We start from the raw sequence: 25,460 nt of genomic DNA, 5'->3' as shown, positions 1-25,460 counted from the left end.
TGGTTTCACCTGTTTTCTCAGGTAACCCGACAGTCTCGAGCGATCCCGGACTTCCTCTCACCGAATGGAGATTACGCGCTTCTGCAGGGCGCTTTGAAGTGAAACTTACTACAAACTAACAGCGACTTTATAAAGTCCATAAACAAACCAAGATGAATGAAAGGGACATTGAACAAGGTGGAGTCGTCGTGATGCCGAAAACAGATCTGGTAGGTCTGTCAGAAAGTTGATTACAGCGTCTAAGGCGACAACAGAAGCGCTTTTTGCATTTGATTTTGTATGGTTGTTTCAAACACGCTTTAGCTGTTTGCTTGTCATATATTATGTTCTTAAAGATTCAGTATTTTAAAGCATTCGGTGTCGTTAAGATTCAGTGTTGGCAATGAGCAGCAGGACTTCAGGGAGTTCCTCAAAACAACATACCATACCATGGGTTAAAACAAGACTGTGCGTGTGTGGTTGTCATGTGCGTCTTTTGTCATATGGCCTCACTTTACTAACTGCAGTGTTCATGTATTACAGTGCAGTTACATTTACTGTATTTTTTAAAAGTATTTTTTTTAAATGTTATTTATTAAAGTATTTTATGGAAGTTAGTCTGATTTACAGTCACCCTTAAGGTTAATCTAAATTATCATTAAATCAAACATTATCATTTCATTCAAAGTTGCATTCAGGGAAACAAAAAACAAAAAAAACTAAAAAAAAATCCCAGTTCATATGATCTAAATAAGTGATGAAGCACCTTAATGGCTAAACTGGTCTGTCTTGCTTTCCTGATGAAAGGGATGGGTGGGGATCTAATGATGAGTTAAAGTGAGCTGTTTACCCTAGCTTTGTGATTTTTCTCATTCTGACCTTCCTTGCGCAAAACCACTAGATAAGATAAAGTGTTACAAGCTTTGAAATTGCACTCAGTATTTTTCCCTCAATAGATCACATGATCAGCTTAATATACTATCTTGCTAACTTAGTGACATTGTTATTGTAAGTCCAAAACCACTGTTGTACTAGCTATCATGTTTTTAGTGCATTCATTAATTTTATTTTTATTTTTTTATTTTAGAGCTGGATTCCAAATTTCTTTAAAAAGAGAGTGTGCACAACATTTGTGGAGGACTCTTTCAGGTAAGATGTCAGACTTGGTGAGTGTTCAGTATGTCTTGTTAGATTCCTTCTGATCCGTCTGTTGTTTTGTAGCAATGGTGCTCTGTGTCAGTGTGGGTCCACGCGAGACACACACCCCTCAGCGGCCCTGGGCGATAACTTCAGCACAGCCATGGTCAGTCACTGGGACAGCACACAGCACTCCTCCGAACACCCCACAGACGCCTATGGAGAGCTGGAGTTTGCTGGGGCCGGCAAGAGACACAGCTATGTGAGTACCTCTCCATTGTGGATGGGCTGTATATGAGCTGTATGAGCTATAACGTTATAGATATTAGTGATCTGGATCGCATGGAAAATAGAGATTATTGAGATGGTCGGTCCATCACAGGGACCACACACACACACACACACACACACACACACACACACACACACACGTTCATTCACACTCACACCTACAGGCAAACTTACAGTCTCCAGTTCACCTGTCCTGTATATCTTTGGATTTTGGGGGAAAACAACGTCAACACAGAGAGAACATACAAACTCCACACAGAAAGAATTGTGACACATAGTTGTAGATGCAGACGATGATGAAGAAGATTTGTTAAAAGTGTTTAATTGGTTGCGTGACATCTGCGAGGTGTGGCTGGACAAGGCTGCTGTTATCCTCTGGTTTGCCCACTGTGAACACGGATCCATTTGTCCACGGCGCAAAGTTGATGTAACTTTCAAGGGTTCAGCAGGGATTGCCACGGGGCATGACGAAGCGGAGAAGGAAAAACTTTTCCATTTTTAGTACATCGTTGTCATGTAAACGTACCCTAAATTTGGTCTTCATATTACAAAAAGATTTAATATCAATCAACCCCTGGGACATAAAAATTGCCCAGAGTTGAAGAAATAACCACATTTAACAAATCAGTAGCTTGTTTCTGTAACTTAAAGTTGCTTCTCGCCATTGATTCCCGTTTTGATCTCTCTCCCCTTCTCTTTATCCCAGTTTTTGCGTCTCTCCAGCACAGCTGATTCATCCAGGGTCTTCAATATCATGAGGGAGCATTGGAAACTGCCGCAGCCCAACCTGGTGGTGTCAGTGGTTGGTGGTGAGAAAAAGTCAGAGGTCAAGACCTGGGTTCGAGAGGTGCTGAGGCATGGGCTGGTTAAAGCGGCACAGAGTACAGGTATCGTCTTCTCTCCACACTTAATATTATTCATATCTGTTTTCATGTTTTTCATACATTTCCATGCTATACAAAGGTTTGCATTATGCTACTTTCACAACGGTGTTAAAGTTGTGATATCGGAGTAGAAGTTTTGATTTACTGCCAGACTGTGATTTGTGAAAAGGTTTGCCTTGCGACTCTTTGTTCATAAATGTCAGACCTGAAATGATCGATGAGCAACCGAAAATTGCATGACCACAGTGATTTGAGCAAACTTCCACTCTGCCTTCTATTGTAAACTGACAAGATGCAAGAAGTATGAATATGAATTATACATTCATGTCTAGAGTAACTGCAAGTCATTAAAGACCCATAAATTCCTGCAGGACTATTTATTTCATCAACCTGGTGTATGTCTGGGAAGTCGCCCAGCAAGTTCTTCTCTGTGTGTATAAAGTAAAAAAAAAAAAAAAATTCCCTAAAAAAAATTATGCACAAAGCAATTTAATGGAAAATAATAATAATAATAATAATTAATATAAATAACTAAATATGACATAATTCATATTTTTAGAATGTTTGGGTCTGTGACAGGTAAAACAAAATCTTTTTGTTTTACAAAACAAAAGCAGCCAAAAATATATAAAAAACAATAAAATATAAGAATTCATAAGAATTATGACTAGTAAATATCATCAATGAAATAAAAAAAAGTAGATTTTGTATGTGGCTTACAAACACCTTATACATTACATATAGGTGCGTGGATCACAACCGGAGGGCTGATGGAAGGCCTCGGCAGGTGTGTAGGACAAGCTGTGAAAGATTATGCCACTGCAACATCTTCTGTCACTCTCAGTAAAGTGGTACTTATTGGCATCGCTCCCTGGGGCCTGGTGAAGAATCGGGAACAGCTCGTCAACCCTGAGGTAACGCAACTTAAAAAAATAAACAGTCCTGGTCAGAATCATTGGTACCCTAACAAAGAATGAACAAAGAAGCCTGTGAAGAAAAATCTGCATTAATCCTTTTGATCTCTTTTTTAAAAAAATCACAAAATTCGATCCTTTCATTGAAGTAAAACAGTTGGAAAATGTGGGGGACATCTCATTATGACATGTTTTTCTCCAATACACATTAGCCATAATTATTGGCACCCTTTTATTCAATACTTTTTCCCTCCTTTTGCCAAGATAACAGCTCTTCTCCTATAAATCCTGGTGAGGCTGAAGAACACTTGACGAGATCAGTGATCAGTGACAGTGACCCATTTTTGTGTTGGTTTTGATGTTTGTTTTGGATCATTGTCTTGATGGAAGATCCAACCATAGCCCATTATAAGATTTCTATAAGAGGCAGTCAGATTTTGAATTTTTTTGTTCCAGTCGTGTCTGGCAACTGAATATGCTGGAGTTTGTTTTTGGATGAGAGCAGAGGATTTTTCCTTTCTCAAACAACTTGTGATGTTTTTTTTTGTTTTTTCTCGGTTTTCTGACCCCAATACTCAATTTCTGCAATTTTCCAGCGGTGATCCTTGAAGAGTCTTTGGTCACCTGAACTATCCTCCTTACTTGTATAAGACAATGTAGACACACGTTCTCTTCCAGACAGATTCATAACATCGCCTGTTTTGGAACTTAATTATTGCCCTGATGTTGTAAATGGGAATTTTCAATCCTTTAGCTATTTTCTTACAGCCACTTTTCATTTTGTGAAGCCTAACAATCTTGCTGCACATCAGAACTACATTTCAGTTATGACAAATCCTGGAAAAGTTTTAGCATGTTATTGAATATGGCGATGTTGATGCATTTGGTCTTGACGAACTAGATCTGCTACACTGTACATTGGCGGTGGTTGAGGAGATTCCCCCCTTCTATGTAAAGCGCTTTGAGTGCCTAGAAAAGCGCTATATAAATGTAATGAATGATTATTATTATTATTATTATTATTACACTGCTGCTGCTGAGCAAGTATGGTCTTGCTACTGCTAACAGATACACAGACACGCTGCTGTGAGCATGTAAGATTTGCTGCTGCTGCTACTGCATAAATAGACATACATAAGTCCCGTAGCAGATCTAGGCAGGAGGAGCTGGGGGAGGTGGAGGGTTTCAGAGGGACTCTGATAGGGCGATGCAGGACTAACTTACAACAAACACTGACCCAGACTATTTAAACATTGAGCAAGCAATCTTACTGGCTGCAGGATCAGCAGAGGCCAATCAGCTTGTGCCAATGTGCCAATAGTGTGATTGCTTGCAGATTGCCGGTAAAGGACCTAAAAGCCTGTGCCCTCAAGAATTTCATAACTGAACTAGTTATTCTTCTATTTAATTTTTTTTAATCATTGTGATGTATGATCTATGGAATTTGGCCTTTGTGTTACCTCATATTTATACTCTTTATGGCTTGACAATTAAATGCTCCTAGTCACCCTGGTGTGCTAAAAATGTGTAAAGATGAGATATTCTTCAGAGATATTTTATTCATAAAAATTTCCAGGGGTACCAATAAGTCCACATGCTATGTACTGCATAGAGCAGTTGGTGTATGCAATTTCCCAATTTGAAGATAAACTACCATTCCACACTGAATTTGCATATGATCTTTCAGAACAACAGTGTCTCATTCTTTCTCTTAGGGAAGTTTCCCTGCAAAGTATTTAGTAAAAAACGGAGCACGGGACTCTTGCCATCTGGATAATAATTACAAGGCATTCCTTCTGGTGGATGATGGGACCATAGGGCGTAAAGGCGGTGAGGTCGCCTTCAGAGCCCGTCTGGAGGATTACATTTCACGTCAGCGCACAGGTACAAAAGGGCATTTTACGTGCTAACGTCCTTTACGGCATTAAACTTGATGGTCATGAGATACTTATGTTTAATAGAATATTACTGATGTAGAGATGAGTTTACATAATATGGTTTCATTGCAGTTATTTCATTGAACAGGAGTGCAACACGGTAACTAGCAAATACTTGGTTTGAACAAGGGAGGCTTAGATTTTTGGCCACCTAATGGCTATTTTGGGTGTTTTACAAGAGAATACCAAACTTTTAGATTAAAAGGCTACTAGGTGAACCATTCAGAAAGTGTTCGTAGAAGGTCATGTGAAGGTTTATTTTGACAAAGTATGACATTAGTAAGAGTTCAGTGATTCAGAGAACTGAAATATTAATGATAATCAATGAAAATGAATTCATTAATGTATATGTATGTATATATGTGTGTGTGTATGTGTGTATTAGGGCTGGGTGATAATCGCAATAAAATTTACGTCGATAACGATGATAAGTTGTGGACATTTTTTTACTCGGTATGGATAAATCAAACAGTCTATCACACAGCGGAAATAAACGTGACAACAGCCAGTCAGTGTATGTTGCTAATTTCACTGAAACTGAAACTAAAACTCAAAGATATCCACGACAAACTGTCAAAAGTAAAAGTTCGGTTTAACTTCAAGAAATTATGACAGAAATATATCACTACTGTATACTAAAAAGTACTTCTCAAAAAAAATAATATTTCTAAGGAATATCATAGAGGGTTCATAGAATATCTTAAAGGAATAAGAATTTTTTTTCATCTATGTTTTAAATTTATACAGTTTTGTTTTACAGCGTCTTATTTGACAAAAAATACAAATGCAATGTTTTGTTGTAAATGGATTGTTTTTCATTCAATTACATTTTAAAAACTTGATTAAATTGGTAAAGTTTATTTAAATTTGTATTAAATCATAAAACACAGAAAGCATTTCCTACCCCATTAATGGAAAAAAGTTTTTTTTGATGATAATATTTTTGGCCATATCGCCCAGCCCTATGTATGTACAGTATATATGTGTGCATTGTATTTTAAGGTTAAGATCTGTTTAATAAAAGCATCGAGGACTATATACTTGAATGCAATTGCTAAAACACAATCTCATGTGCAGGCAGTGCAAGTATTGACATTCCTGTCCTGAATATGCTGATATCTGGAGAAGCTACCATGCTGGAGGTGAGCAGATTCCAGTTTAATTACATGCACAACGTCCTCAGTCCTATCTCTTAATTCTCTCTTACAATGTTTCTTCATTTCAGGCATTAGATATCTCTCTGAAGAATTCCATGCCCTGGTTGGTCCTGGCTGGTTCGGGGGGGCTTGCCAATCTTGTGTGTGACATCGTGGAGAACGTGCAATCTGCTCCGATGCCCTCAACTGGAGGAGCAGAGAAGGAGGAAGGGACTCCCAACATGGAGCTTAGAGAACGATTGGCGGAGAAACTAAAGATATACTTTCCTTCAGAGCTGGAGATGGACAAACAAGTTGACAGGGTAAATGTTACACTCTTTACTTGATCACAAACATCAAAATACTAAAACTGAATTGTTTTTTTAGTGCTGTTTTTTCTTCTTGTTGTTGCTTGGCTGGTACCTGAAAGGTTTTAAGCATCTACCAAAACAAAGACCTCATCTGCATTTATAACGCGGAACAGGAAGGAGCAGATGATTTTGACACTGTGATGCTCAAAGTCCTTGTTAAAGGTAAACTTTAAACTGTTTATTACAGTGTTTCTGCATCTCTTCAACTTGGAACCCCTTCGGTCTACAGTGGACCTATTCATTAAATCTTTTTCTGTGTATCCTTTTTACTCTCTCTCTCTTTGTGTGTGTGTGTGTGTGTGTGTGTTAGCAAGTAAAAAACATGCTATGGGCAATTCTAATCCCTATACCGATGAGTTGAGGCTTGCTGTAACATGGAACAGAGTGGACATTGCCAAGAGTGAACTCTTCAATGGAAACATCGACTGGAAGGTAGAGGATTGTGGGAAATATACTGTAAATGGGCTTTTAAACTAGGGCTAGTTGTCGAGTGCTCCTGTACTTTAAACAGTACAGCAGGGCTCTCGAAAAGCCAGAGTCATGGGTTTGATTCCCAGAGAATACTTGAACTGATTACATGTATACCTCAAGTCAATTTGGATAAAGTGGCAAAATTTTAAATATCTAATGGAGGGATAAAATGGTTAAATACACTACTGTTCAAATTCAAATATTTGTGGTCAATGAGTTTATTTTTTAAAGAAAGATTTTAAAACAAGACAAATACATATTCAGCACAGCTGTTTTCAACAGTCATTATAATATGAAGTATTTTCTTGAGCAGCAAATCATCATATTAGAATGATTTGTGAAGGATCATGTGACACTGAAGACTAGAGTAATAATGCTAAAAATTCAGCTTTGATCACAGGAATAAATTACATTTTAAAATATGTTCAAATAGAAAACAGTTATTTTAATGTCCTTTTATGACCTTATACTTAGTCTTGATTTAGTTTTTGGGGTGTAAAAGAATGCTTTTTATATATATTTTAGATGCAAAGTTATACATAATTTAATCATGATACTTGTCAGAAAACTATGGTAATACAAACAGTAATCGATAACAAAACCATGGCTAATTTTCTTAAGGAGCGTAATAAACTTACACAAGCTACAGTAAACACTAGCCACGTTTCCATTACACTTCAAATTGCGCAAATTGAAATTGTGAATTGAAAATACTAATGGAAACACGTCAATTTTGCAAAAACTCCCATTTATCGCAAAAAAAGTTTTTACGCTCGCATGAGGTTGTTTTCCAGGCAATTCGAAAAAGGAATATTTCACACTCTAAGTTTGTCAACATTAGATATAATAATGAGTTCTCTTACGAGAGTACTCTCGTATTGCGTAAGCTAGCTTACGCTACGGGAAAAACCCTTTTCTCGAGAATACTGAAGCCAAAAAATTATCCTTAATTTTTGCATTAGTTTAAAACGCATTGCTGCATAAGCAGACCTAGGCAGAGCGGCTCGCGCGCCTATTGGTTGCTCAGCAGCAACTGCTGCAACCTATCCAGGACCTGCTCGGGACGAAGCACCAATGAGGGCGCGGGCGCCCGTGCGCGTCACGTCCCGCCAGAATGGGCGTGGCTACAGGCTATAAAAGCAGGCCCGTGAGGTTGTTCTCTGATTTTTCAACTCTTCAGCGAAGTGGACACTCACCTCGCTGTTCTCCGGAGAAGCTGCGCCGTCGAAGAGCCTTCAGCGGGACGAGCTTCAAGCCGGCCATCTCGCCGCTTCCTCTGCCGTTCCTGCTGCGCTATCCGGCGCCGAATATCCTTTTCATTACCTCGTGTTACGTTACACACGCTTGCATCTAAAAGAGCGAGGCGTTGATGCAAATGCCTCTTTTCAAAAAGTGCGGCTCCTGCCGAGCCGATCTCAGTGACGGGGACCGCCACATCCTGTGCGTTTCCTGCCTGGGACAGACACACGCGGACCACGCGCTTTCCCTGGGCGGCTGCCCGGAATGTGAAGTGATGTCTATGGCGACCCTGCGGGCTCGCCTAGCATCTTTCAGCGTGGATCCCGCCCCTCCGCTTCTCTCTTCTGGGCCGCGCCGTAAAAAGCGCCGTTCACAGAGAACACCGGAGGCATCTGCCGCGAGCGCTTGCATGCCGGATCTCTCCCCATGTGCATCGCTCTCTGCATCCCCCACCTCTATCACGGCCGGCTAGCCGCCCGCTGTGGATATCGAGTCGGGGGGAGATGACGCAGAAGGGGACAGCTGCTCTATCCTGGCTTCTGACTGCGAAGGCTGGTCGGGCTCCATTCCGGACCCCGCCCCTTCTCTTCAGGAATCGAGCGGTGTGCGGTCTACGTTCGACGCCGAGCTTCTTCGCCTGCTTACCAAGGCCGCGGAGGACCTCGGCCTCGATTGGTCGCTTCGTGACGAGCCTGCACCCAGCAGGCTGGACGATTACTTTCTGCCAGGCCGCCGCTCGACGCCTCACACGAGGCCTGCCCCCTTTCTTCCGGAGCTCCACGAGGAGCTCACTAAGAGCTGGAAGGCGCCATTTTCTGCCAGGCTGCGTTCTACTGTCTCTTCGACGCTCTCTCTAGTAGACGGCGCGAAAGACAAGGGCTACCTCTGCATTCCTCCGGTCGAGGAACCGGTAGCCACGCACCTCTGCCCGCCTTCCGCCGGATGGCAGTCTCATCCTTCACTGCCTTCCAAAGCCTGCAGGACTACTTCGGCTTTGATCGGTCGCGCCTACACCGCGTCCGGTCAAGCCGCGTCCGCACTTCACACGATGGCCATGCTTCAGGTGTATCAGGCCGACCTTCTCCGTAAAATGGACGAGGCGGGCCCGAACCCTGAGAATTTTAATGACCTCAGGAGCGCGACCGACTTAGCGCTACGAGACACTAAGTCCGCTGCTCAGGCCATCGGGAGGAATATGGCGTCTCTCACTGTCACCGAGAGACACTTGTGGTTAACGCTGTCCGACATGAAGGAGTCCGACAGAGCCACTTTCCTCGACGCGCCGGTGGCGCCATCCGGTCTCTTCGGCCCGGCTGTCAAGGGGTTTTCGGAACGGTACTCCGAGGTTCAGAAAACCTCCCAGGCTATGCGGCATTTCTTGCCGAAGCGCTCCAGTTCCGCTACGGGTCGCTCTAAACAGCCGCCCAACCGGAAATCAGCGCCACAGCCTCCCCCGCCGTCAGCCTCACAGCGCCGTCAGCCGAGGGATTCCCACCGCTCACGCTCTTCCAGCCGCCACAGACCGCCTCCCCCTCGGGGACCCCGGTCCAAGATTGTGCTGAAGGCAGAGCCCTCAAAGTCTTCCTGACCGCGTTAGGAAGACGAAGATGGTCGAGTCCCGCTGCGGCCGGACCGCCATCAAAATCAGCGCGCCTCGCTCTCACAGTTCCCTCAGCAGAGGTGACTGGAGATGTGTATTTCACAGCCAACGAGCCCGTTACACAACACGCTCGCCTGTACCCAAAGGCCGTTTTTACGGCCGCCCAAATAAATCTCAGAAAGAGCATTCTGTCTGTTTATTCGGCTCACGCCGATGGTGTTATAAATGTAGGTCATGTGCCCACTCCACAGTGTTCGCGCCTACATACAAACACGGCCGACTCAGTGACTCACACTCATTCACGGCCCATATCCATAAACTCGGCTCACGCCGTGTGTGTTTTGAATGTGGGAAAGGTGCCCGCTGTACAGCGCTCATCCCTACACACAAACACGGGCTGCTCTGTGATAAGCACTCATTCAGAGCCCCCGTCAATGAACACAAAACGTGTCCTGTGTGTAAATCACCCTCTACCAGACACGAGCTGTGTTATGTGTGTGCGAAGCGCGCGCGCGCCTCCATGAGCGCGCGCTCTCTCTCAGGCGCTGTGAGATATGTGCCACACACACACAGCGACAACAGCCCGCGCGTTATTCTCCCTCTAGCTTTTCACATAAAGGCATGGAGGGAGCTGCCGGGCGTGTCAGAATGGGTACTGAACACGGTAGAACGAGGCTATTCACTACAGTTCGCTCGCAGACCCCCTTGCTTTCGAGCCAGGGTCGAAACCACGGTGAACAGCGAAGTAGCACACCTACTTCGCGCCGAGATTGCGAAACTGTTAGAGAAACGAGCCGTAGAAGCCGTCCCTCACACACTGAGCGAGGAAGGTTTTTACAGCAGATATTTCCTCGTTCCAAAGAAGGATGGCGGTCTCAGACCCATCCTAGATCTCAGACGGCTGAACAGAGCCCTTATGCAGAGATCGTTTAAAATGCTCACGACCAGTCAGATTCTCGCGCAAATTCGCCCGAGGGACTGGTTTATATCTGTGGATCTGAAAGACGCATATTTTCAGATTCAAATAGCGCCCCATCACAGGCCTTTCTTGCGATTCGCCTTCGAGGGGCTGAGCTATCAGTACACCGTCCTGCCGTTCGGTCTGTCCTTAGCACCCCGTACATTCACGAAGTGCATTGGATGCAGCGCTCGCTCCCCTGAGACAACGGGGGATGCGAATACTGAACTATCTGGACGACTGGCTTATTCTAGCCCAGTCAGAGTTAATAGCGCACATGGCTCTATTACTCGACCATTTACGGGATTTAGGTCTCCAAATCAACTGGACCAAGAGTTTACTGTCTCCCAGCCAGATAATCTCTTTTCTGGGAACAGACTTAGACTCTGTGTCAATGACAGCGCGGCTGACGTCATAGCGCGCGCTGCAGATTCAGCGCTCAGCTGCAGCTTTCAGGGCCGGCAGCATTTTTCCTCTCAAACGTTTTCAGAGGATGCTGGGTCTTATGGCTTCGGCCTCGGCAGTGCTTCAGCTGGGCTTGCTTTTCATGCGCCCGCTGCAGCACTGGCTGAAGACGCGGGTCCCGCTGCGCGAGCATGGTCCGCTGGCCGCGTTCGCCTCAGGGTAACTCAGAACTGTGTCACAGCACTGAATCCCTGGAAGGCGGCAGACTGGTATCAGTCAGGAGTGGATCTGGGCATGGCTTCGAGACGAAAAGTAATCTCGACAGACGCATCCAACTCAGGTTGGGGCGCCCTCTACGAGGGCAGACCAGTGTTTGGTCTGTGGGCAGCCTCAGAAAGGCGCCTACACATAAACTGTCTGGAGATGAAAGCGGTCGAAAATGCCTTGAGATACTTTCTCCCCCTCCTCAAAGGCCACAACGTTTTGGTCCGCACGGACAACATGTCAGTGGTGTCATACATCAACCGCCAGGGCGGTCTCAGGTCACGGAGCCTTCACAAGCTGGTGGAACGCCTCCTCTTGTGGGCCCATCACAACCTGCGCTCACTGAGAGCATCACATGTCCCGGGCTCCCAAAATGTGGGCCCAGACATGCTGTCCAGGGACAACGTTCCCCCCGGGGAATGGTCCCTGCACCCTCAGATAGCCCAGTTACTATGGGACATCTTCGGCAGAGCGGATGTCGACCTCTTTGCGTCGACGGAGAACGCGCACTGCCCAGTATTCTTCACGAAACAGAGAGATGCGCTGGCCCACGACTGGCCCAGCCGTCCGCTCTATGCGTTTCCCCCGATCGCGATGTTACCACAGGTAATCAAGCGCATCAGGGAGAGCAAATGCTCTGTGCTCCTCGTGGCGCCGCTCTGGAGGAATCAAGTGTGGTTCTCAGAGCTGATGCAACTGACGAGCACGACCCCGTGGCCGATTCCGGTGAGGAAAGATCTCCTCTCCCAGGCCAGGGGCGCGATCTGGCACCCGCGCCCCAACTTATGGGCCCTGCATGCATGGGCCATCAACGGGTACCCGCTGACCTCCTAGCGGCAGTGTTGAACACAATTACTCAGGCTAGAGCACCCTCTATGAGAAGGCTCTACGCCTCTAAATGGTCAGTGTTTTCCGGCTGGTGCTCGGCCCGAAACTTAGACCCACAGCGCTGTAGCGTTGCAAAGGTTCTCTCCTTTCTGCAAGAGCTTTTGGACGAGGGCAGGTCCCCCTCCACGCTCAAAGTGTATGTGGCGGCCATTGCGGCGTTTACAAAACCTTTGCATGGCCGGTCACTAGGTAGAGACGACCTCATTGTTAGGTTCCTAAGAGGAGCTAGGAGGTTAAATCCTCCTCAGCCCCCTCTGGTTCCAGCCTGGGACCTCTCCTTGGTCCTGGAAGCCATGAAGGGCGAACCCTTTGAACCCCTTCAGTCCGTGGATTTGCGGTATCTTTCACTGAAGACCGCTTTTCTCATGGCTCTCGCTTCAGTTAAGCGAGTGGGTGACCTTCACGCGCTCTCTATGAGTGCTTCGTGCTTGGAGTTTGGGCCTAATGACTCTAAAGTTATCCTTAAACCGAGACACGGTTATGTCCCCAAAGTGCTTTCCACTCCGTTCAGATCACAAATCATTTCACTGTCAGCTCTTCCGAGATCTGAGGGTGAGGACGATGTGAATTTTCTCTGCCCCGTCAGGGCGCTGAGAATATATGTCGAACGGTCTGATGCTTTCAGGCAGTCAGAGCAGCTCTTCGTTTCGTTCGGTGGCCGCACTAAGGGCTTAGCCACATCGAAACAGAGCCTGTCCAGATGGATAGTTGACGCTATCGCTATGGCTTATAGGTCTAAGAACCTTCATTGCCCTCTGGGCGTCAGAGCGCACTCCACCAGAGGCATGGCCTCGTCGTGGGCGTGGTCTCGCGGAGTCTCGCTCCATGATATTTGTACGTCGGCGGGCTGAGCCTCTCCATCTACATTTATCAGGTTTTATAACCTGGAGGTGCCTGCCCTACAGGTTAAACTGTTGTCAGTCTAACATACTAGCTCTGTTCGCTCTCGCTGCAGATCGACACAGACTGTGTGTGGTTTGTGTTATACACAGGCTCCAGATCGACAGACCAGGTCTTCCTGTCTGTGATCGTTTTTCACCAGTCCTTCGGGTTCAGGTGGCTGACAGGCAGTGTTATCATTCTTAGTTCAGCCCACGGATGTACCTGGCTGTTCTATTGTATTAAGCACCCATTCCCACTCTCTGCAATGGTTATCTCTCCCTGGGCCCAACCCTCATCGGCCCAGATATTACCACTTACGTTTGTCGCCGGGCACATGCCCTTGGGAACGTGCATGTGGACCTTCTCTAGCACGCACGGCGTTTTACATTGGGTTCCCATAGCGTAAGCTAGTTACGCAACACGAGAGTACTCTCGTAAGAGAACGCTCTCGGTTACTAACGTATCCTCGGTTCTCTCTAGATAAGGGAACGAGTGTTGCGTAACCCTGCCGTGCTTGTGCTACTTCTGGTTCGCTTCAGATTGAAAAACCAGAGAACAACCTCACGGGCCTGCTTTTATAGCCTGTAGCCACGCCCATTCTGGCGGGACGTGACGCGCACGGGCGCCCGCGCCCTCATTGGTGCTTCGTCACGAGCAGGTCCTGGATAGGTTGCAGCAGTTGCTGCTGAACAACCAATAGGCGCGCGAGCCACTCTGCCTAGGTCTGCTTATGCAGCAATGCGTTTTAAACTAATGCAAAAATTAAGGATAATTTTTTGGCTTCAGTATTCTCGAGAAAATGGTTTTTCCCGTAGCGTAAGCTAGCTTACGCAACACTCGTTCCCTCATCTAGAGAGAACCGAGGTTACGTTAGTAACCGAGAGCGTTTTGTAAACGGAGTGGAAAAAACTCTTTGACAGCGACCACACTGTCTTCTCTAATACAGCTCAACTAGGCCTTGTCCGCTTTTGTGCGTATTCAGAAGGCGGGGATTATTTAAATGAGGAACATTATGACTTCACAAAGCCTGGAAAAAACGCGCTCTAGTCCAAATGAGTCGTTCGTTGTAGTTCTTGGAAAGTGGATTCTGTTAAATAAAATATCTCCCTTTGGAGTGGACTTTTAGCTTTTGTAACCTTGCAGATCCTTTTTTATGCTCAAACAGCAACATTACACACTAACTACAGTTGAAAAAGTGAAAAAGCATAATAGGACCCCTTTAAATAGTAATAATATTTTACAATAAGACTGTTTTTACTGTATTTTTGATCATATAAATGCAGTCTTGGTGAGCAGTTTTTCTGGTATGTGGTGATAACCTCGTATTTCTTTCCTGGCACATGCAGTACGATGATCTGAAAGATTCCATGACTGACGCGCTGATGAATGATAAACCCCAGTTTGTGCGTCTCTTCATTGATCATGGCCTGAACATTTTGAACTACCTGACTTACGAAAAACTGGAAGATCTTTACAACTCCATCCCTGACAACAGCCAGGTCGGCAAACTGCTGCAGAATATCCTGAAGGAGCGCAGGAACGAGTCCAGCAATAATAAGAAATACAGCATTAGCATTTATGAGGTGAGATCGGAAAATGATTGGACAAATATCGGCAGATTAATTAGTGTATTACCCCTCTACAGTAACACACACTGGAGGGCATAGCTAGGATTTCCCTTGCTACTCGCAAGTTATTCTTACCAGTTTTGTACTTGTATGCTAAAACAGTGATATTAAAAGACCAAATCCAGTATATACCTTATTGATAATACATACTATATACAGGCAAGCAGATGAGCCCAGAATATTAATGCAACACGCAAACTTGCATGCTAAACATTTTCCCATTGAAAACAATTATAAGGACAATGCGTATGTGGCTTAATGCATTAAGGCAGTGATACTGGAGGACCAAATTCAGTATACACCTCCTTATTGATAAAAATACTCTTTACAGGCAAGCAGATGAACCCATAATATGAACGAAACATGTAAAGTTTCATGTTAAGGGTTTTCCCTTTGAAAACTATTATAAAGTTAACTCATAACATGAAATGTATTGTGTTTTGTTTATATTTTGGGCTTATCTGCTTGCTTGTAAAAAATAATACATCATCAATAAGATGTATACCGAATCTGATCTTTTAAAATAAGTATATACTAAGTATATTAAGCGATTTTTACGTTAAGCATTGTAGAATGTCTCAATGTTTTTTAATGAAATACTGTGATGAGGGCTGTATATGGATCATAAGTGCCCAAAACTTGCAGTTTGTTCACATATCTTTGTTTTTCTTCTTTTGAGAGGTAAATGTTTGTGGATCGAAACTGTAGCAAAATTGACAGGCCTGTGCTGCAGTTCTTTAGATGTTTTGGCCGGTAGTCATGTGACTGAAAACTTTGAATATGCGCTGTTGTAAATTTCACCCGATTTCTCATCCCAGGTGTCCCAACTGCTGGAGTATCTGTTAGGAGATGTATGCCAGCCCTTCTACAAGTCTGTACTAATGGTGGACTCTTGTTCTACCAAAAGAAAAGCTTTTAAGGTACCAGACTTAGTACCTAGTACCTTAGAATTTAGACCTGTCTAGTCTGAATATTCATTTTTTCCCCATTCTTTCGTGTCTGCTCAGTCCCCAATAATAAAATGTCTTTAAAAACCTCCCTTCAGAAAGCATGCCAGGTCCTGCAGGGGGACTGTCTCTATCGGAAGAAGCCGTGTCAGCACGCGTGGTTATGTCTCTTCATCTGGGCAGTGCTGCAGAACCGCAGTGAGATGGCCATCTTCTGCTGGGAAATGGTAACATGCTTCTGATGAATTATCAATTTTTATCGATTTTATGTTCTGTCATTATTAGTCATATTGGACATTTAATTGTTTTATATTTAGATTACATGCGCTGTCTTTGAAAACTCACTTAAAGTTAATATTCAACCAAATTTATTAACTGTCAAAGTAAGATCTTTAGCAACTGAATATCACACATCTCGGGTGTGTGATAAAAAAAAAAATAAAATAAAAAAAAAATAAAATAAAAAAAAATATATATATATATATATTGTCGCAAAATCCAAATTGTATTTTCGCACAGTTTTCCATATAAAGTTTGATATGTATTTTATACATACAACATACACTATACTCGCGTAAAGCGATATATTTTTTAATAAACCTCAACTGCTTGACTTTTTTTTTTTTTTACTTTACCTGCATTAATACGGTACACTCACATAAAACTATTTACACTATATAGCAAATCTCAACTGCTTGACTTTTATTTAATCTTAAAATGTAATTATCACACAGCTCTTTATATAAAGTTGGATATAAAAGTATGTCCAACATTATCCGTATACATACAGCAATATACACTATATAGCAAAAAGCAACTGCTTGATTGCTGCAAAATTGTTATCGCTGTATTATTGCTAGATTAACTATATTATCACCAAGCTCTAATCTTCTAAATGCAACTATGTGGCATGAAGATATTAAAATATTGGAAACATTAACATCATTTTCTGTAATGCTTTGAAACAATGTGTATTGAGAAAAGCTCAATACAAATTAATTTGTATTTATGTATTTGTATATGTATAATGCCTAAATTTACTTTTAGCATTTAAAATGACCAATTTTAGTTTAACTCAATAGTAAGGAATCCTTATTTGTCAGCCATTAATAAAAAGTGAAATGTATAAAAGGATCTGCACTCTGATCTGCACTGCTGTTCTCTCTCAGTGCGGCGAGTCGGTACTGACGGCTCTGGGAGGATGTAAACTGTTGAGGGAGCTGTCTAAACAGGGGATTGAGACAGAGGCCAAGCTTTCCATCAAGGATTTGGCCCAGAAGTTTGAGAATATGGCTCACGGTATGATGGGTGAAAATATTCAGTTTTTGGCATCCTATAAACGTTCTAGTGATAAAACCCTCTGTTTTCTTCCCTGGCATTTTTTCGACAGATGTGTTTAGCATGTGCTACCAAACCAAAGCAAGTGATTCCTATAAGCTACTGATTCGCAAGTCTAAAATGTGGGGTGACGCCACCTGTCTAAAGATGGCCATGGCTGCTGACGCCCGTGTTTTCTTCAGCCACGATGGAGTACAGGTCTTTTGACATGCAAACAGTCATTAATAACATTGTTTGTTTGGTTTTGGTAAGTGTTTTTTTCTTAAAGAGTCTCTTTTTTTTAGTCGATGCTGTCTCAGATCTGGTGGGGTGAGATGGAAAGAGGAACTGAGCTCTGGAAACTTGCACTGACTATGGTCATTCCTCCTCTCTGCTACACCAACCTCATCAAATTCAGGTCAGTACGTCAACCATGTAACTTAGCTGCCGCTAGCTGCCTGTCCCCTGAACACACTGAAGTTAGGGATGGGGGGAAGGGGACGGGATGAGGAGGAGGGAAGGTCGAGCTAGCCTCCGTTTTGTTTGACAATATTTCGAATGTCAACAAGAAGTGATGTCACCCAACATCGCTTTGATCACCTTTAACAATGATCATTTTAATTCAGATCATCAGTATTTATTATTTTTTAATTAATAAAAAAATACAACTGCTCATTTTTAGTTGATGTTAGCATGCACAGGTTTGTTAAATATTATTAACTGATAAAACTTTTGATTTTAATGTGTTAGTAAATGTTGAAATTAACATTAACCAAGATTAATAAATGCATTAGAAGTATTTTTCATTGTTAATACCAATGTTGGTCATTTGATTTGACAGGATGGAGTAAGAGACAAACCAACTAATGTCACAGATCATCACCGAATTCCAATCCATTGCTAATATTTGCAGAAATTTGACCCAAACAGAACTCGAGTTTACAACATTTTGACATTCCATAAATATGATCCTATGTTGTGAGGAAACTGAAAGAATTTTGAACAAACTTGAAGATTACATTTTTAAGGTTTTTTAGCTCCCATCTGTGTCAAAAAAGACCTGAACAACCTTTTTTACTTGTCTACATTTACATTTTACATTTACATTTACATTTGTCTGTTATGCTCACCAAGGCAGTGGTGTAAAGTGACAGTGAAGACATTTATAATGTTACAAAATATGTATATTTAATAAATGCTTTAATAAATTTAATAAATAAATGCAAATAAATGCTGTTAATTTAACTGTGTGTCAAATAATTCTGATTTCTGAAAGATCACGTGACACTGAAGACTGGAGTAATGATGCTGACAATTCAGCTTTGCATCACAGGAATAAATTACACTTTAGAATATATTCAAATAGAAAACAGTTCTTTTAATTAGTAATAATATTTCACAATATAACAGCTTTTACTGTATTTTTGGTTAAATAAATGCAGCCTTGGTGAGCAGAAGAGACTTTTCAAATTATATATATATATTTTTTTATGTTTCCAAACATGACGGGTACTGTACAACACTCCCAAGAAAACAATTTGTTTTAATTTCAGAAAAGAAACAAATGAAGAAACGCTTGGAAAATGTCTTAATGAATTAGCATTACATCACACAGTGATGCGGAAATCAGTAACTAATAGTGAATAATTAACTAATCCATTTTTACAAGCTGTGAGTTTAACATTTGAAATGTATTGCTTATTAGGAATGACCGAAATTTTGATTTCTCACAGGAAAAAGGATCACGTGGAAGACAAATCGGTGATGGTACCTCCACCCTCAGCAACAGACTGTCACTACACAGAAACTGTCTTCTCCTTCAATGACATCAAACACCAGTAAATTAGCTTTTATTTAATACATCATGGATAAATATAAGATCTCTGTAGACAAACATACCTTTATCTGTGATCTTCTTATGATATTTACTAGTGAAGCCGAGCAAGAGGAATCAAATAATATCAGACGACCAACAAAAGGTTTGACTGTTCAGTTTGAAACCCATGGGCTAATAAACAATTTTCACAGAGATTTGTTCATTAATTGTCTTTTTTTGGTCTTTTAATTTGATCGGGTTGACCGAAATTTGTTGCCCTTATTACTTTTCCCTGTTTCTTCCTTCCTGTAACAGGTACTCTTGCACACGGCAAACCTAAGATGCCCTTTCTGGTTTCCCGCTGGAGGCAGTACTGGTACGCTCCTGTCACTTCATTTATCGGCAACGTTCTGATGTACTTCCTGTTCCTGTTTCTGTACGCCTACGTGCTATTGGTCGATTTCAAACCACCTCCCCCTCATGGTCCTGCCCCTTCGGAGTGTGTGCTGTATTTCTGGGTTTTCACTATCGTGTGTGAGGAGATTCGAGAGGTAGGTGCCGACACGGGTGCTTCACTTGTAAAAAATCGGCTTACAAGTGATCAGTGTTGGGGAACTAATGCCAGTTACGTAATCAGATTACTTCTTTCAAGTAACCAGTAAATAATGTTATTTTTTCAAATAAATAATTCAAGTTACTTTTGTTTTCCCATTTATTGAGTGACCGCTCTCTTGCCTCAATGTTGGGTAAATGCAGAGGCTTTTTGTGCGAAGTGTATACATGATGCTGTAGTTTTTGAGTTTCATAGTACATGTTGTTGTAGTTCTAGACTACAGATATACTCACATACAGTATTGTTCTAATTGAATAAAACAAGGAAATGCAAACTCAGAAAACTACGCAAACCTGCAATAATTAAATGTTAAATAACACAAATATACTTTATGTATTTAATATCACTTTATTAACCAATGTCGTCGTTACTGACCTTTGATGATCCAATTCCACCATACAAATCAGAAAAAATGACTTTAGTTAAACATCACATTTGTGTTTCTTTGTTTTTTTGCAATCCTTTTCTTCTGCGATCCAGAATGGGTTTGAGAGCCTCTACTGTAACAGGCTTGAATTTGCATTTCCTTCAGCCTGAGGCTGTTCATTTGACTTCTGGTGTGAAAGGGCCTTTACTTTTGCTAAAAATAGAACCTTTTTTGTTGTTATTTAAAAACAAACAAGCGAGCTCAGCCCAGGTGAGAAAAAGTAACGCAAAAGTAATTGCTTTTAATAAATAAATTTAATAAAAGAATTACTTTTTATAAGTAGCCTAACTAAGTAACGCAATTTGTAACTTTTTTAGGGAGTAACGCAATATTGCATAATATAATATAATATAATATAATATAATATAATATAATATAATATAATATAATATAATACAATATTATATAATATAACATTACTTTTAAAAGTAACTTTCCCCAACACTGCAAGTGATACAAAGAAATGAGAAAGAGATTTTCAGTTGAGTATAATGATTAATCCATCCATTTATTCTACTTTCTGCTGTCTTTCATTCCCAGGCGTTCATTGTGGGCAGTAAGACATTTACTCAGAGTTTGATGCTGTATGCTCAGGATGTGTGGAATAAGTGTGATGTTCTTGCCATCTCCCTCTTCATTGCTGGTTTGTGCTGCAGGTAATGGCCCTTGACAGTCCTGCAAGTTTTCATAAAAAATATTAAGCAGCAAAAAAGTTTTTAACATTGCTAAAAATAAGAAATGTTTCTTGAGCAGCAAATCAGCATATGTGACCCTGTACCACAAAACTAGTCACAAGTAGCACAGGTATATTTGTGGCAATAGTCAACAATACATTGTATGGGTCAAAAATATTGATTTGTATTTTTTTATGCCAAAAATCATTAGGATATTAAATAAAGATCATGTTCCATGAAAATATTTTGTAAATTTCCTACTGTAAATATACATATTTTTGTGAGTGGATGCAGCTAAATCGTGAACATAAATGGACAACTTTAAAGGCGATTTTCGCAATATTTCCCCCTCAGATTCCAGATTTTCAAATAGTTGTATCTCGGCCAAATATTGTCTTATCCTAACACACCATGCACCAATGGAAAGTTTATCTAATCAGCTTTCAGATGATGTATAAATCTCAATTTAAAAAAATTTACCCTTGTGACTGGTTTTGTGGTCCAGGGTCACATATTAGAAGGATTTCTTAAGGATCATGTGACACTGAAGACTTGGAGTAATGATGCTGAAAATTCAGCTTTGATCACAGAAATAAATTGCATGTTAAAATATATTGAAATAGAAAAGTAATTTTTTTAAGTTTAATATATATATATATATATATATATATATATATATATATATATATATATATATATATATATATATATATATATATATATATATATATATATATACATACACACACACACACACACACACACACACACACACACACACACACACACACACACACTTACACTTTTCCCCTTTATATTTTAAAAACATTATACATTAAGTCTTTTCAAGTATTGCAGGCTCTAGTATCAGGCTATGGTGTCACAATTTAGCAGTTATCGTTTACTAAATATTTATCATACCTGTGTGCATTCTACTACATTTTTGTGTAATCATCTGTATATGTGTGCCTTTGTGTCTGTCTCAGGATGTTCAGTTCGTCATACAGCATGGGACGTGGTATACTGTGTATTGACTACATGGTCTTCACGCTCCGACTCATTCACATTTTCGCTGTTCACAGACAGCTGGGTCCCAAAATCATCATACTTGTCAAAATGGTGAGACAAACAGAAACATTTTATAGTTCTAAGTTTAGCGTAAAATTCAGCGTATATTCCAGATGTAAAAAGTAAATTAAAATAAATAAATAAAATAAAAACATTTGAAAATACTTGAAAAATGCCGGACACCATTATATCCACTTATATATCACTCCTCTTTCTATTTTTCTCTTTCACAGATAAAGGATGCGTTCTTCTTCTTATTCTTTCTGGCGGTGTGGCTGAGTGCGTATGGAGTGGCCAATCAAGCTCTACTATACACATACGATCCAAGCCCTACTAGAGCGTTTCGGAGAGTGTTGTACAGACCATATTTGCACATATTTGGACAGATTCCTGTGGAAGAAATAGACAGTATGCTCACTTCTGATTTACACTTCACTTTACAATTAAAAATATTTTGCAAGTTTTTCTTAGCATCCACTGACTATATTGTATATTTGTGTGTGTTAAGCTGGCAAGTATTGGGATAGGGACTGCACAGATAATATCACATTGATTGATGAAGGGAAAGAGCCATGTAGAGACACCAGCCACAACTGGCTTGTGGTCATTTTGCTGGTCATCTTCCTACTGGTCACCAACATCCTACTTGTCAACCTGCTCATTGCCACATTCAGGTATTCTTTTTCTGTTCATTCATCCATCTGGTGTATGTAGCCATCAAATGACCCATCCATCCATGTATTTCTCTTGTCCTTGTGTCTGTTTGTGCAGCTATACATTCTCTAAGGTTCAGGAGCGCAGTGACACATACTGGAAGTTTCAACGCTATAATCTAATAGTGGAGTATCATTCTCGTCCAAATCTCGCTCCACCCTTCATCATCCTATCCCACATCAACCTCTTTATCAAAAGAAACCTCCGCAAAGTGCCATCCACCAAAATCCAACATTTTGGTAAATTATAGTAAACATTTTGGGTAAATTTGGTATGTAAGGGTGTGTTCACACTTCTAGTTCAGTTCTCTTGTTTTTTTTGGTCCGAACCAAAAAATAAATTGATACATTTAGTCCTGGTTTGCTCACACTGTCATTTTTAAGACTGGATAATTTTTTTTAAATATTTTTTGTGATGTATATTTTGCAACCAAACAATGCCAGGAAGTGCTTTTTAATCAAACTAAACATGCCTAGTGTGAACACACCCAATGATTCTAGTTCAAAAAGCAGATTTAAAAAAATATGACGTAACGTAAACATTTTATGAATTTGTCTCTTTTTAATAGCACTTGAATTGAGGGGTAGAGAGGCTAACAAGCTGGTGAAATGGGAGGCCTTGCAGAAGGAGAACTTCCTGGCTTTCGAGAGCAGAAAACAAAAAGGGACCGACTCTGAGAGGCTGAAACGCATGAGCGCTAAGTGAGTCAATCTGAATGAAAAATCACATTTTACTGTAATATAGACATACTCTTACAACTTTCTCACTAGTATTTAACAATGTGGATATAGATCTTAAGATGCTGTCACATAGGTGAAATTTTGCAGATCAAAAATCATTGTTCATTGTCAGTAGTGAAGCGATCTATGAAGTTCTGTTCACACAGAAGTCACTTTCAAATCGAGCAGCTTTCTGTTGGTCAACCCCGCAATTCAATGTGTTGGAAGTTTTTTTGCCCTCACATGAATTTTCAGATCACACATATTCCTATTAAAATGACTGGATTTCACCCACAAAATTTCGTCAGGCAATGCAAATGACAGCATCTTAATTGTGGACAATTCATCCATGGATGTTTCTTTTTTTTTTTTTTTATAAAGGTTTTGACCTCATAATGTTTCATCAGAATGTCATAACTGGACCTTCCGGTGAAATTGTCAAGCTCATACACAGCTGATACACTTTTGAGTGCCACGCCCACATCTCAACATCCAATCAACAGCGGATGAATAGAGCCAACTCCCGGCCCTACATTTTTTTTCTTTTTTGATAATCCGTTTCACTCAGGAACAGAGGTGTAAAGTCCAGGTTCAGAAAGTAAAAGTCCTCCTCAGTATTTTGTTACAATCACCTGGATTTGCTAATTAGCCCAGTTTTTCAGCCAGGAGATAGAACTAATTAGTGAAATCAACTGGCTGAGTTCATGGGTGGAATAAACATATGGCAGGACTTTTACTTTCTGACCCCTGGACTTTACACCTCTGCTCAGGTGTATGTCGAAATATGGAAGAAAACATGTCGCTGCTTCTTTTCCATTGGGACAGATGTGATTGTAAACCTTTTTACCTCAGATTAATGTGGAATGTTGATGTTTTGTGCATGTTTCAGGGTGGATGGTGTCCTCAAACAGGTTGGCGAGATCAGAGATGTTGACCGCAGACTGCGAACATTAGAATCAGAGGTAAAGACAAATGATGTGATATTTGTATTGCACTGTATATAGACTGTAGAAGCTGTTGCTCAAAGAGGAATACTCATCTATATGCAGATGGAGTTCTGTACATCTTCTCTTCAGTGGATTATGGAAGCTATGTCTCAAAGCAGTACGGCGAAGGGCACTAAAGCACACCCGACACGCAAAGGTACAACTGCTTGTGTCGCAGGACATACATTTTAAGTGTTTCTCAACTGGTGGGTCACAATTTAAAAATAATAGCATGTAAAAAAAAAAAAAATATATATATATATATATATATATTTATAATTATAATAAATTATCATTTAAATAAGGTGCTTCGAAATGTTTTTTGTTAGTCCAACAACTTACTCTTAAAATAATTTACTTTAAGCACCCCAAGAGAGATTTGAAGGTAATATTTAAATAATTTAACAACACATACTCATGTTTACGGTTCTCTGATATCGGTTAATGGTCACATGATATGAAATTACAATGATAAAATATTGAATCTTTTTTTATTACCCTAAGTGTTTTATTTGGATTGTTTTAAATTCTTAAAATATTTTAAATAAATGTTATAAATAAACTATTATTGTTATTAGTTTTAATTCTAATAATAAAAAATTAAAGATATATTACTGTAGGCCTAAATAAAAACAAATTATATAAATTGTTATTTTACAGTTATAATACTAATATATTTTATAATACTATATAATATTTTGTCATATATTGCGATTTGAAATGTTATTATTAGTTTCCACTCTAATTGTAAAAATGAATTAAATATATTGCTGTTGTAAATTAGGCCTACAATTGTACTGTAATATAAAAACATTAATTTCTATTTTACACAAAGTTATAATACTAATATTTATGTCTTAAGTGTCCTCACTTTCAAACATTTTAAACTCTCAAGCCTTTAACATTTCTAATAATAAAGCTTTTATTTTTGAGCATTACTTGTAAAATGCTATAAACTTCTTTCTGGAAATAATGCAATGTGTAAAATACAATTAATTGTAAGTACTCATGCATAGTTAGGATAGCATTATACATATATTTATCAGCTTTTAAAATGAAGGATGTTATTGATGGCAAAAAAAATTGTCCAATCAAACCAGCTGAGAACCTCAGCTTTAGTGGATGTAGGCCTATTTGCAATTGGCTGACAATTAGAAGACATTTTAATTTCCAACATGTACTGATGTTGTCACAT

At 40.6% G+C, this 25,460-nt stretch overlaps 1 protein-coding gene across 1 annotated transcript in view; it reads left to right on the top strand.

The window, feature by feature from the left end:
- The window catches only part of LOC309485077 (transient receptor potential cation channel subfamily M member 4-like), a 28,002-nt gene continuing 2,542 nt past the window's right edge, over positions 1-25,460 (top strand). Inside the window, exons 1-27 of the mRNA XM_082151670.1 lie at positions 1-209; positions 1,067-1,128; positions 1,201-1,378; positions 2,114-2,294; positions 3,036-3,205; positions 4,921-5,089; positions 6,220-6,284; positions 6,368-6,601; positions 6,709-6,811; positions 6,960-7,081; positions 14,703-14,939; positions 15,803-15,904; positions 16,030-16,158; positions 17,101-17,230; positions 17,322-17,467; positions 17,554-17,666; positions 18,982-19,086; positions 19,181-19,227; positions 19,380-19,615; positions 20,645-20,760; positions 21,765-21,897; positions 22,080-22,254; positions 22,355-22,520; positions 22,618-22,799; positions 23,129-23,261; positions 24,169-24,241; positions 24,329-24,422. Coding sequence (XP_082007796.1) covers positions 153-209; positions 1,067-1,128; positions 1,201-1,378; positions 2,114-2,294; positions 3,036-3,205; positions 4,921-5,089; positions 6,220-6,284; positions 6,368-6,601; positions 6,709-6,811; positions 6,960-7,081; positions 14,703-14,939; positions 15,803-15,904; positions 16,030-16,158; positions 17,101-17,230; positions 17,322-17,467; positions 17,554-17,666; positions 18,982-19,086; positions 19,181-19,227; positions 19,380-19,615; positions 20,645-20,760; positions 21,765-21,897; positions 22,080-22,254; positions 22,355-22,520; positions 22,618-22,799; positions 23,129-23,261; positions 24,169-24,241; positions 24,329-24,422 — 3,658 coding nt within the window. The 5' untranslated portion in view covers positions 1-152. The remainder of the gene's footprint in view (positions 210-1,066; positions 1,129-1,200; positions 1,379-2,113; positions 2,295-3,035; positions 3,206-4,920; positions 5,090-6,219; positions 6,285-6,367; positions 6,602-6,708; positions 6,812-6,959; positions 7,082-14,702; positions 14,940-15,802; positions 15,905-16,029; positions 16,159-17,100; positions 17,231-17,321; positions 17,468-17,553; positions 17,667-18,981; positions 19,087-19,180; positions 19,228-19,379; positions 19,616-20,644; positions 20,761-21,764; positions 21,898-22,079; positions 22,255-22,354; positions 22,521-22,617; positions 22,800-23,128; positions 23,262-24,168; positions 24,242-24,328; positions 24,423-25,460) is intronic.

The sequence above is a fragment of the Leuciscus leuciscus genome (assembly GCF_965113295.1).
Source record: "Leuciscus leuciscus genome assembly, chromosome: 21".
NCBI classification, from domain to species: Eukaryota; Metazoa; Chordata; class Actinopteri; order Cypriniformes; family Leuciscidae; genus Leuciscus; species Leuciscus leuciscus.
This window is presented reverse-complemented; position numbering and strand designations above follow the sequence as displayed.